The sequence below is a fragment of the Arvicola amphibius genome, chromosome 12 (genome assembly GCF_903992535.2).
Source record: "Arvicola amphibius chromosome 12, mArvAmp1.2, whole genome shotgun sequence".
Taxonomy (NCBI): domain Eukaryota; kingdom Metazoa; phylum Chordata; class Mammalia; order Rodentia; family Cricetidae; genus Arvicola; species Arvicola amphibius.
The window spans coordinates 26,923,527-26,936,054 of NC_052058.2; the positions used below are offsets into that span (position 1 = coordinate 26,923,527).

General features: G+C 45.3%; 1 protein-coding gene across 1 annotated transcript in view; it reads left to right on the forward strand.

Annotated features, from left to right (window-relative positions):
- Cacna2d3 (calcium voltage-gated channel auxiliary subunit alpha2delta 3) overlaps positions 1-12,528 on the forward strand; it is an 842,461-nt gene that overhangs the window by 616,580 nt on the left and 213,353 nt on the right. The window contains 2 exon segments of the mRNA XM_038350066.1: positions 9,804-9,875; positions 11,063-11,143. Coding sequence (XP_038205994.1) covers positions 9,804-9,875; positions 11,063-11,143 — 153 coding nt within the window.

A 12,528-nucleotide genomic window follows, 5' to 3' on the forward strand; every position in this document is an offset into this window, starting at 1 on the left:
ATCTAGGACCTCATGAATATAAAGGATGCCAGTGGGCATGCCTAGATAGTGGGATGGATTGATGGGAAGGGTGGGGAGGAGCAAGGGTGGAAGGATGGAGGAATAACAAACACGCTGATTCAAGAGACTGAAACCCAGTTTGGATGTTGATTTGGGTCTGTTTGTTTGAAGTCACAGTTTTCAACTAAGTTGGTTTTAAAAGTGAAGTCATTTTCCTTATTACCGTGGCATGGGCTGGGCAGTGTGCCGTGTTTGCTTCCAGCAGCAGCAGCTTCGTAGGTCCCAGCTCTTCAGAGAGTCCTTTACTGTCAGGCTAACCACACTGACGGAGACACGATGCACACAGGCATGAAGCAAAGGAGGCCAGTATCTTGTCCGCGTTCTGCTACTACCTCTGCATGACTGCTTTCCTCTCTGAGCCTCCTGTACAAAATAAACAAAGGGATGATGTTGGGATAGATTCCCTTAAGGACCGTTTGCTGAGCACTTTTGTGTGTTAGGCTCTCTGCTGAAAGCTTAGAGGAAACCTAGGCTCTTTTCCTTCTGCTCTGAGTTCACAGGCGCTACACAATTTCCGTGTCTCTTCAAGCCATCGTGTTCAGAGACTTAGCTGTATTAACAGTTTGCACAGATTTGGGCCTAGATGGTATCTTTGGTTGTAGAGTAAATATGATTATCTTTGTAGTGGAGTTAAGGACATCTGGTTCCCATTTCCACTTAGTTAGGGAAGGTTTTATGGAGGAAGCCACGTTTCAGGGGGTCTTTAAACAAGGGGAAGGTTTTGTCCCTGGGCCCCACAGCTCCAACTGTTGGCTGTGTTTTCAGGCATCTATTTGGGAGGTGTCTTAACCACGTTTGTGAAATTATGAATGTTTGGCCACAACAGGGGGTCAGTTGTGTGTCAGGCTCACCATGAGCATTGGCCCAAATCCAGTGCTCCGTGGTCATTCCCATTGTCATTCCTGGGCACTCTGGAAATAAGCAGGTCACTCCTAATTAACAAACAAAGCAGTCTCCAAGACAGCTTTCAGATATGTTAATCAGATGCTAATCAGTAGTGTTCTCTTGACCATGGATTTATTTATAGATGTGTTCCTGGTCAAAGACAGCATGCTGATGCTATTGAAATGTTTGCTTATAAACGATATTCCCTGCTTAATGGCTTTTATCTTAGAATCACTGGGAAAAAGAAACAGCATCAACATTCTCTTAAATAATAGCTATTTTCTTACCAGAGTGATTCTAGATTTTTCTTAAAGCTGTTCCAACCCTCATTCAGCATTATCATTCACAAAGTTGTCTTTAGATTGTTAAAAAGAGTAAGAAAACAAACAACTTCAGCCATCCAGTTTATACACGATGCAGCTCAAGTTCAAAGAGAGTCCTGGGCTTCCTTTTGTATTTAGACAATGTAGTCTAAAGCAAAGTCTCATCCCGATTCAGCATCTCCCATGCAAGCAACAGTGACTCATTTCAAAGAAATAAACCAGAAACTGTCTTAGACAAAAGCAAATTAACATTTAAGTATCACTCTTATGGGTTGAAAGACTATAATTTACCAAGACAATCAAGGGCAGAGTAAGAGGAAACTTTGCTTGAAGTTTATTTATTTCTTATTTACTTCATATTCTTCCACTTTCATTTTGCAAGAGCCTTGTGTTATTTAGGATTCAGGCATCTTGCAACAACGTTGGAAAATGCCCTGTACAGCCGGAATCTAAACAGTGTTAGGTGTTCATAATCTGCCTAGATTTTTAAGGAGAAGGTGCTCTTCCGGAGGGCGTCATAAATGGATGCTTTGTGTTGCCTGTACAGAATCAGCTCCTTTTCAAGAAAGGAAAGATTTGCCTTTCTTCGCTTCTCGCTGTAAATACTCATGAAGACCACAGTGTGTTTAACCTAGGCTATAAAAACTGTGTTCTGGTGGCATTTCCAGTATCAGTGTGTTTCCAGGGTTGCTGTAACAGATTATTTTTATCTTTGTCCCGAAAGGGATTTAAACGCAGGACTTAGGACTTAAAATTGTTTTAAATAATGCATTTTTAGTTTGGCAGCATTAATCTTCACTGCAGGTATATGTTGCTAAGTGGTTTACTTATGCAGTGTTCTTTCTAGAGGAGGCTTTAGGGAAAGCCTCCTTGCTGTTCAAACTTTCAGTCACACAGAAAGGAAATCAAAAAAATATGTATACTCACCATTCAGATTAAAGATTAGAAATTGTTATAATATCCACTTAAGAGATTTTTTTTTAATTTGAAGAGCTGTTTTTGATGGTATGAAATGTCATCAAAATTGAAGGGCGTGCCATGGTTGGCTGGAACACGATGACTCTCATTGGCAGCTCTGCTGTGGATATCTTCCTGTGGGGAATCCTGGCTCTCAGTCATAGCCCTCAGAGCACAGCCCTTCTGCCTCAGTTTTCACAACTGCCCCATGAACCTCTCTTTCTGGTGTAGGAGTGCCCCCCTTATTCCTAACACCTGCTCCCTGGACCTGTGCTGATCCTCCGGGAAACCATGCATTACATCTGCACGTCTGCAAAAACTCATTCATTAGATAAATTTCTACAGATACTACGTGGATTGTAATCTCTGATTTCGACTGACATTTGTGTTCTCCTTGTCTATGCAAATGTTCTTTTATGAGTGCCTGTATCTGCACAACATACAGGCATCACTGCTGTGCATGTTTAAAAATTTAGATACATAAGTTTCCTGCTACATGTATGCTTCTGCTGGTTGATTTTCTGAATGTCTGGATTTATCTAGACTCTCTGTGAGATGGTCATTTAGGCTTTGAAAGAGCTTACACATGGACTTGGGTTCTGGAATTAGAACAAAAATGCCCAGAAAAAATATTTTTAATTATCTATCTGTCTATCTATCTATCTATCTATCTATCTATCTATCTATCTATCTGTTTATCTATCTATCTATTTATAGTCTATTGCCATAGCACCCTAAATGCTCCCATGTCACCAGAATATGTGTGTATCTATACATTACCATCTTCCACCATGGGGAAGAGAGTCTTTGTGATCTACTAGTAAGACCAGCCATTCCTTCCCTTTCTCATTTCCAAGGGGCTTTTTAGATCCTAAGTAGAATGTTAATTAATCAACATTTAGGTATTCACATTCACAGAAAGCATGTCAAAGCTGACCTCTATTAAACAATCAGAAAGAGGAAATCAAAGCTTATGAGAGTACAGCCTACAGCCTGAGCCAGTGTTGGCATCAGTCAAGCTGTCCGACCCTGTCTCCTTTGTCACCCGTGAAAGGACTTTGAAAGCCTTGGCCAACTGAAGGCTGTCCCCGTCCTCACCAGGGTCATTTCTGCACTAAACACATCCTGCGAAACTGGTGTGTACCTGCTAGATTCCTCTCCCAGATACCAGTTGGATGGTAAAGATGGCTGTGCCAACGTGTTGTGCTAACAGAAGGTAGAAGAACATATTTGGTGGCAGTGGCAGACGACAGACATACAGAGCGCTTGTTTAAGGATAGAGATGGATAGATCCAGATGCTTCTCCATGAAGTGTCGGCTGCGCCCCTGCTCCTGTCTACCTTTGCTGAGCCTGCTGCTCTGTTCTTCCAGTGCTGTGACTTGTCCAGGAACCGTTTTCGTGACTCTCGGGAACTTTCTGTGTAGGGTAAAATGGAGACTATGTGTGACACGTGTTCTGGCCCCGCCCACAAGTCCCATCATTGTGTACCGCCCACAACGTGGCTCCGGGAACTCCCAAGCACTCAAAGACTTCCTGGACCTGCAGAAAGAATGGGAAAAAGATAGCTCCCCCCTGTTCACGCTGCACTTGAGAAAGTGAGTCTAAGGGACTTGACTCTTTCTGAGATCCCTGGTGGCATTCCCCACCTCCACACCAATAAATAGGCAGTTATTTCCCATCCATAATGCCTCAGAGATGCACACAGCCGTGTTTTTCTACCTTTAAGTACTAGTCCCTTCCTGACAAGGCAGAGGTTTTTGACAGAACTAATAGTTAACGCAGCTTGTGCTTCACCTAGGTAGGTATTAAGTAACAGCGGCTGCCTTTGAAATGTGTTTTTACTGGAAAAGCTCATACTTTGCAAATGGCTTTTTAATCTCCCTGGGTAGTGTGCCTGCAATTCACATAGACTACCGCTAGATGGCAACAGTGTCCTTTTACAGAGGGCTGAGTGCTTATTAATTGTGGATGCTGAAAGAAACAGCAGAAAAGTGGCTTTGTTCTTAAGCATTATACTTGTGTATAAAATATCTATGTATGGTAGTGTTATGAATTTATACCATACACTCCGTTAATATAGCCAGTGTGTTGATCAACTTCAGTAAGCAAAGCAGAGGAACGGAGGAGTGAAATATAGAAGAAATACTATATTGGAAGTAAATACTATATTGGAAGAAATACTATATGGAAGAGAGTAAGTGAATTAGCCTTTCCCTTGGCAAAGAGCCAGTCTTCCCTGCAGAGTTTGCCATTGTGCACAACCTCCCCGTTCAGTCTCAGCCTCCAGGGCTGAGCAGATCTGCCAGGAGACTCTGCTGCACCCACCTGGCAGTCCTCGAATGTGTTGCCAAGCATACTGCCCTTAACTCACTTGAGTGCCCAGCTTACCTCCTCCCTGGGGCTTGGCACCATCCCCAGGGCATCCAGCTGCAGGAGAAACAGTATCCTGCCACTGGCCTCATCAGTTCCTTCTGAATGGAGATGGGAAAGGGGCAAGGCAGACAGATGTCCTTCCAAAGCAGCCGCTGCTCAGTAGCCACCATTGTTCTAAGTCCCCTTGGGCCACCACACTCACCAACACCCACTCCAGGCCTTCCCTCTTCCCCTGCAGATTCTTGCCTCTCTGTGCTGCTTGGCCGGAGGAGACTCTCAAGATTGCTTCTTCTTACTGGAGATCTCAAGGCAGCCAAGCACTTGTTCACTAAGAAGATGTCTTCATAAAATCCTAATGACAACATTGTAGAGCAGTCGCCAGGGACGAAGCCATCTAAAGCAGTGTTCTTCCTCTTCCCTTCCCACTTAATCTCCCGAGCACTCCCTCCCTGTCTCCCACTCCTTCTCCTCTCCTCTCCTCTCTCTCTCCCTCCTGGCCTTCTTCTCTTCCATGTTCCTTTCCTTTTTTTTTTGGTCTAATTTTCTGTCTAGGAGGAGAGAACATGAGTGCCAAACTTGGGCTCTTATAACCACCCACCAGAAAGATCATCTTTGCCCCAGCTTGAGATATCTCACAGAATCCAGATCAAATCTTATGCCTAATTATAATCTAACCTAATGGCTTACATGGCATATGCATACACACAAGAAACTGTCTGATTGACTACCTAGCCATATGAGCAGGGTGAGGGGCATCGGCTGCCAGGAAGCCTTGTGGCTGGAGGGCAAAAGGATTTAACTAAGGAAGGAGAAGGGGTGAGGTCTGTGGGAAAGAAGGAAAGTGTCCAGAAGTTTCCAAACTTCTTCCCTGGTACTGTTTCACGTTTCAATAGGTTTACTACGGAAGAATTGGTGCAAGGCAGGGGACTGGCTGCTCTCTGCTTGTTAAGCCGGCTTTCAGGAGGCATTCTGAACATTCCCTTTTCATCTGACGGTATCAATAAATACAAGGTGCCCACTCAAACCCAGGCTAGGGCAGCAGCAGATGACTGGCCTCTTTGCTCACTCCAGGAGACCCAGCATGTCAGCCCCTTATTAGACCTTCTCCCTCTGCCTCGTTAGTTTTTCTGTCTGCTTAAGTGCTCCTGGGGTTCCTGGAGGAGAAACACCCCAATCTTGTCCCTAGTTCTCTTCCTAGCACATGACAGAGAACTTGGCATACAGCCGAGGCCTAAAGAAGTTCTGAAGGAAAACAGGGACTGGCGGTGAGAAGGGCAGCAGTGAGCTGGGGATCTGGTTGTCTCATGCTGTTGGGGCCACACCCTAGGGACAGACCACATTCCTGCCCCGTGCTCCCCACGGAAGCTCACAGAGCACCAGGAATAGAGGCCTGGCACAGCGGCACAGACCTCACACATGAATCCGAGAGCGCACTCCTAGAGATACATGCATGGCTAAGTCGGGAGCTGACAGGAAGCAGTCAATCTGTTGAGCAAGTTTGTGTTTTATAAACCAGATGTTCGGCATTACTAGCCATCATTTCCTTTGATACCAGAACGGTCCCCATTATGTAGCATAGGAAATGAAGGATATGGAATAATATACACTTATTACACAAGAGAACACCACAAGCAAGCAGTTCGGGGGCCGTTCAAAGCCTGGACAAGTGTAACTGAACAGCCGTTCACTTTAGGATTCCTGCTTGGACTTAATGGGATTTTGCCCAGATGGACCATGGTGACCCCCATCTTCTACTTCTATGCTTTGGAAAATGAATGTTGATTCTGTGTCTGCGTTTTTCTTGGAAGCCTTGAGTATGGATCCTAGGCCCCGGTGTTGCCTCAGCAGCAGCTACAGGTTGGAGGCCGCAGAAAAGCCAGCAACCCCTAGTGAGTCGGAGTCAGATGCTTCTGACCGTGGTTGGCTGAATAATTTCTGCTTGGAAGTCTGGATGAAAACCTCTTGCCCTTGGCTGCTGTTTCCTGTGACAGGCGCACAGATTGCCTTTTGGTCATAAAGTACGTGTGGTGCAAACAAACCTTCCAATTGATTTTCTCCTCCGTGGAATGCTGCAGAGGCACAGAGGCCAAACTGGGGAGATAGGACTGACAGAAGGCAGGTGAGGGTCATAATATTGTACACGTGCTGTTTCTGGGTTCCTGCTCATTCTCGCGGCCATAAGAGGATCTGGGTTCTACAGGAAGCCTGCAGGATGGAACTCTAGCCACAACCCTTAGCAGAAGAGTACACAAGATTATAGTCCCACATGTGAACCCTGGCCTGCCTGGTTTTTCTGCATTTCTTTTGTTTACCTGAGACTGGTTACAAATGAGTAGTTTTAGTACAAATGCAATAGGATAAGGATTTTTTTTGCCCTGGGTGAAGCTGACACTACATTCTGGCTTAACATTTGGAAGGCCATTTCCCCTGGTCTTGCATTTGTGCCAGGACAATCACCAGCGATTTATAACTGGCTCTTACTGGTTGCAGGGGGAAAGCTTCATTTCTCATGACTGCCAGTGGTGTGTTTTGGTTTCGTCGTGATCCATGTTGGCATGGCTTGAAATTTGGATTCGAGTTGCAAAGTGGAAATTACCCAGGGTTATGGATCAGCTCAAATTAGTTTTTCTGTATAGCAGCAAGGATTAATCAAGGAGTTGGGAAATGGATTTCTGATGCTAAGAGAGCTCTTTACTGTGGACTGGGTCTGCCTTTGAGCCTCCACCAGCCACCATGGTATACTTCAAGTATTTTTAGTAGAAGTTGAAACTATGTTTCCATAAACAATTACGATACTGCATACACTGGCTGACTTGATTCTTGGCACGAGAGCTGTCAACATTGTCTCGAGCTAGTACAATTTGCTTATAAATATTAAAGGATAATTTTTTTTTACTTATTTTAATGCCTAACAAGTTAATTGAGTAACAGTAACATGACGATTAGTCAGAAGTCTTGGAAGAGACAGGACTTTCTTACTGAGGAAAGCCCATATAGAGAAAGCGTGTGTATATGTATATAAGCATATAAAGACAGCCTATGTGTGTGTGTGCATGTGAGCATATAAATATATACATATACATAGACTTATATTTGGAGAGTTTTATATTAAAGAATATAAATTCTAATAAATCCGAACCTGTGAAGCAGATTGATGAACTGGAAATTCCAGGAAGGGTTGATGTTTCAGTGTTGAGTTCAAAGTCAAATTGAAAAGAGAATTCCTTCTTCCTTGCACAGTGTGTCTATTCTCTTAAAACCTGATTGTATGAAGGCCACCAAATTGTATCTGCTGTATTCATAGTCTGCCTGTTGAATCGGAGTTACAGGTTTTCTCAGCAGTTGAGCAGACAAGTGGACAGACACACACAGCTAGCCAGGGAGATACCACAGGCTTTCTGATCCTTAAAGGCCATGACACTTTTGTTTCCACAGAGGATCACAGGCTCATTTCTAAGTAGATGCAAGATTAGCATGTTCCCTGCATTTCAGCTGGGTATTTTCTACTGCTCTTGAGATTGTTAATGGGGTGAGGTGGGAAAGATGCCCCTGTAACAATAGTCCTTGGCTTCATGTACACTAATTATCAAAATAAGGATTCCTATTTAGAAACTCTGGAATGGTGCCTGAAGTTTTACATTTATGATACGCCCTGGAGCGCTGTCGTCTTGGGCATCACACTGGAAGCAGCGAGGTCATAGGAACCTCAACAGTAGACATGATACGTATGTTACTTGCTGAATGCTAAGTAAGTGTGAAAGTGTGGGGTGTTGTGGTAAAAACCAGTAATTCTAGTACTTGGTAAGTAAAGGCAAAAGGATCAGGAGTTTAAGTACAGCCTGGGCTATAGAAGGCCCTTTCTCAAAACAAAACAAACAAACAAGAACAAGAGAAGAAAAGATGAACGAACTATGGCTGAGTTCCAATGACTTTTGCCTAAAAGACTAAAACACCATGTCGCTGTCAATCACTTCAGTTCTAGAATTGTCTCCTTAGGCGGCCTCTTTCTAAGAAAGAAGCAGGATGGAAGAGCACCTAATCACTCCATGGCTGCAGCCATGGACAGGTGAGAAAAACACCAACAACTGCTGTGGACTAAAGATGGTGGAGCCCAGGCCTCGAAGCACTCCACAGTGGGTGCTCAAGGAAGATGCGAAACAGAAAGGATCTCTCCTGTCCGACTTGCACAAGCAACTGTGACGCATGTCAGCTGTGCCAAATAAGTCTTTGCTCTCTTTTAATTTTGTGTAATCCTGCCATGTCCTTGTTGTATGACCCTAGGACAGAGAAAGGAATCCAGCGCCCCTGGAGTGCCTCTGTGCCAGAGGACCACGCTGGGCTCTGTTCCGTCTTATCCTCAGGGTGATGGTAATGAACGTGACTTCACAGGACACCAGCATGGCCTGACTGTGCAGCTAAGAAACTCAAAGCTGAGAGTCAGAGCTAGGTTTGTCTCAAACCAGAGCCTGCTACTAGGCTCTGAGACTCTGTTTCCTCCCTTGTTACTGGAGAGCTTTGCCCCCCGCCCCAGCACGGTATGAGAAGCAGATGTACCCAGAGGTCTCAAAGTGTCTGATGCAGCTGAAAGCATGGCAGGCTTGCATCCCGTTTCAGGAGCAGTTCCTTCAAAAGCAGCAATTAGCTTCCGTGTGGCGATTTCCAGAGTCATACGCTAAAGCTATCTTTTCATCTCTGTGCTTTCCATTTGGGACTAACATTCAGGGATCTGAAGAGGCGAAGGGGCTTGACTGACCTGTCTGCCTTGGGGAGAGTAGGAGCTTCTGGGTTCTGTTTCCCCACCCCCTGAGGACACTTTATGAGATCACTGATGTCTGATGTTTCTGATCCCACGGTTATTGGAAGTGTCATTAGAACACACACTGGACCTAAATGCCTGGGGAGTCAAACAGTGAAGTTGCTACGTTGTAATAAAACAAACCACTGAAATCCAAATGAGGTTCATCTGAGGCAAAATAGCTGAACAGGAACATATCAGCTCGAGTGAACGACAGGTGGGTTCCAGCTGGGGCTTGGGACTGTCAGCTTGCAGATCAGGTAGAGAGATTGTGTGCTCCCTCCCTGCCAAAGGGTCCCAAGGGCTCTTTCCCAGTATCCTTTGGCTAGAAGGGCCTAAGGTCAACAGGAGGCCTCTGCACGGAGGTGTCCATGGCACACCCAGTAACTGACTTCTCTCTCTCCCCCAGCTGGCTGATGACCAAGGCCTCGTGCTGATGACCACAGTGGCCATGCCTGTGTTTAGTAAGCAGAATGAAACTGTGAGTATCTGCCGTGCCTCCAACCTGATTCTGGGAGGGGGGCTATTACTCGGATATTCTGTATCTATGTTCTGTAAGCTCTGGTGGCTTCTTTCTCTGCCCAAGGATCCTGTATGTGAGTTTCTCCCTCTTATCTCACCTTACTGTGAGGGCTAGTGAGCCGAATGTAAGAGAGGGATGGGCAGAGTTCCTAGAATCTGTGGTCCCTCTCTAAAATGCTCAGTGGTCAGAGGAGGAAAATTCGCAGACAGCTCTTGATTACGGTGGCCACACCTCTCCTCGGTGATCTTCGTTTAATTTCTTGGAGCAAGGCACGAAAGCACTACAAAGTGGGGCGCTTTCCCAAACAGTTCGACTCTTGAGAGTGTGAACGCAAGATGTTGACAGAGCCAGAGTGCCGCCAAAGAAACAAGGGAAGAATATGTCCTTGTTATTTCTGACTGTGGAGCCCAACATCCCGTGACCCATGGCAGGATCAGTGCACAGTCCACCATTTGTAGTTGTCCCCTCTGCACTGCCGTCTTCTCTCTTTCTAAAGAGACCAGTCACTGTGCTGAAGTGTCACTCTGAATCGAAGAGGACTCTTCAGGAGGTCTTGAGCTACAGTATCTGCCAAGACCCAATGTTCCGAATGCGCTGGATTCTAAAGTTACGAGTGAATGGGGGTTTGCTGTAACCCTATTCACACCGCAAACAAGACCACAAAGCAACAGACAGCAGCAATTCATATGCTCTTCACGATGGCCTTTCTGTTACTGAAAGTTTCAGCAAACCCCAGTGGCCACCTGCCCTGGAAATGGGGACCCTGGTTCCACAAGACCGCTAAAAGAAAATGTGTCTCTCCTTGGCCATTATGCGTCTCCTTGGTGGGTGCCAGATGGTGGTGCATGTGACAGAAAAGAGTTGCCACTGCATCTCTCCTACAGAAAGGTTTGCTCAGACCTGGTTCATAAGCCGAGTCCTTGGCCATGAAACGTCCAGGCTCCCGTCTCAGTTTTCAGGAGGAAGGGACACACGAGAAGAACACGGTGTGTTGCTATTAGAACAGAGATGCTCCTTTGTTGACTAGCTATAATCTGAGTGGAAAGTGAACCAAACAGGAAGCCTGTGGCGATCTGAGCTCATGGTCTCAGAGAAGGCATCAGACAGTAATGTATTGTATCCTTCTCAATGTCTGTTTTCTACAGAGGTCAAAGGGCATTCTTCTGGGTGTGGTTGGCACAGATGTCCCAGTGAAAGAACTTCTGAAGACCATCCCCAAATACAAGGTAAGGCACTAGTTCACTCTGGCCAGTGCCACAGGGGGACACGAAGCCTTGATTCCACAGTGGTGTGGCTTGAGACTCTACCTGCTCTTCAGGCAGTGTTCTCCTGACCACCACCACAGTCTGTCGTCTGTACTGCTCCTTGATGGGTATTTCTTACTTTAAACAGATCGTTCCCTTATGCCTCCTCTAACCTCAGTATAAAGACCTCACGTGAAACCATGGCTTTTGAATAGGTCCTTGTATTTTCCTTCCAGTGTTGACATGATCATCTGGCCTTTAGAGAGGGTGCAGAGGCTTATTGAATTCCCATGAAGAAAACACCCTCCTATTCTGGTGGAGAAGAGAACAAATCAATAAATGGGGAGGGGCATGGCTCTCTCAAGGCCTAGTCTATTTTTGCACATAGAATTGTCCTAGGGGCTCCTGAGTGAGGAAAAGCTGGGGTACACTGAAGGTTTTGGTGACCCACTGAGCATAGGGCTCTACCCACTGCCCAGAGCTTCATCCTTTCTCTTCTCCCCAGTCCCAGGTGGACTAGCTGGCCCACTCAATTAGCTTTGAGCTCTCTCTGGTTGGCAAAGGCTCCCTCTGATTTTATTAAGAATGAGGCCAGGCCCGGAATCTACTGGTACTGACTGTGGGGCTCTTTGCATAGCTTCCTTATCTGGTTGGCTGATGCTGGCTCAGGCCTTGATTGGCCTTGCTGACCTTCTGGTGAAACAAGAAAGTGGGAAGAACTCCATGGATATCGTAAGGAGACAGCTACCTTTTCCCACCAAGACCCCCAGAACTTGGGTTATATTTCCAGAGCCAGAACAAGGATCTAGCCCCATATAATCAAGTAGTATAAATGATAGAACCTCAGAAAATGAAAGCCAAGAATGGGAAGAGAAAGGCTTCCTAGCCTGAAGAGAGTCGGCTTTTGTTGAAATCCCCTGGCATTTATAACCAGGACCCACTGTTTAAGGAAGGCATCCACTTGTAGTGTTTCAAATCAATTTCAAGTTCTGGTTTCAGTGAGGAGGTGAAGAGATCCAAGCACTGGTTACTACTTGATATGCACCAAGTGAGTCAAGGAAGAATGGGTTGGCTATAGAATGTCAACCACTACCTCTGGTGTCAGTTTCTCAGAATTTCTTCTACTGGGAATTAGGCTAAGATGTGTTAACTTTATAACAAAAGAAATTGGTCCACAGAAAGAGTCAACAGTTTGCCGTGTTTTGTAGCTGGCAAGTGGAAAAGCCATGGTGTTTGCCTCTAGGACCCCAGTGTCAGTAAGAATGGTGAGAGCAAGTATCATAATAGCTAAGACAGAGTTAAAATCATAAAATCATAGAAATAATGAAAAATAGTATATTTATTATTCTTGCAGTGTGTTTGGTGTC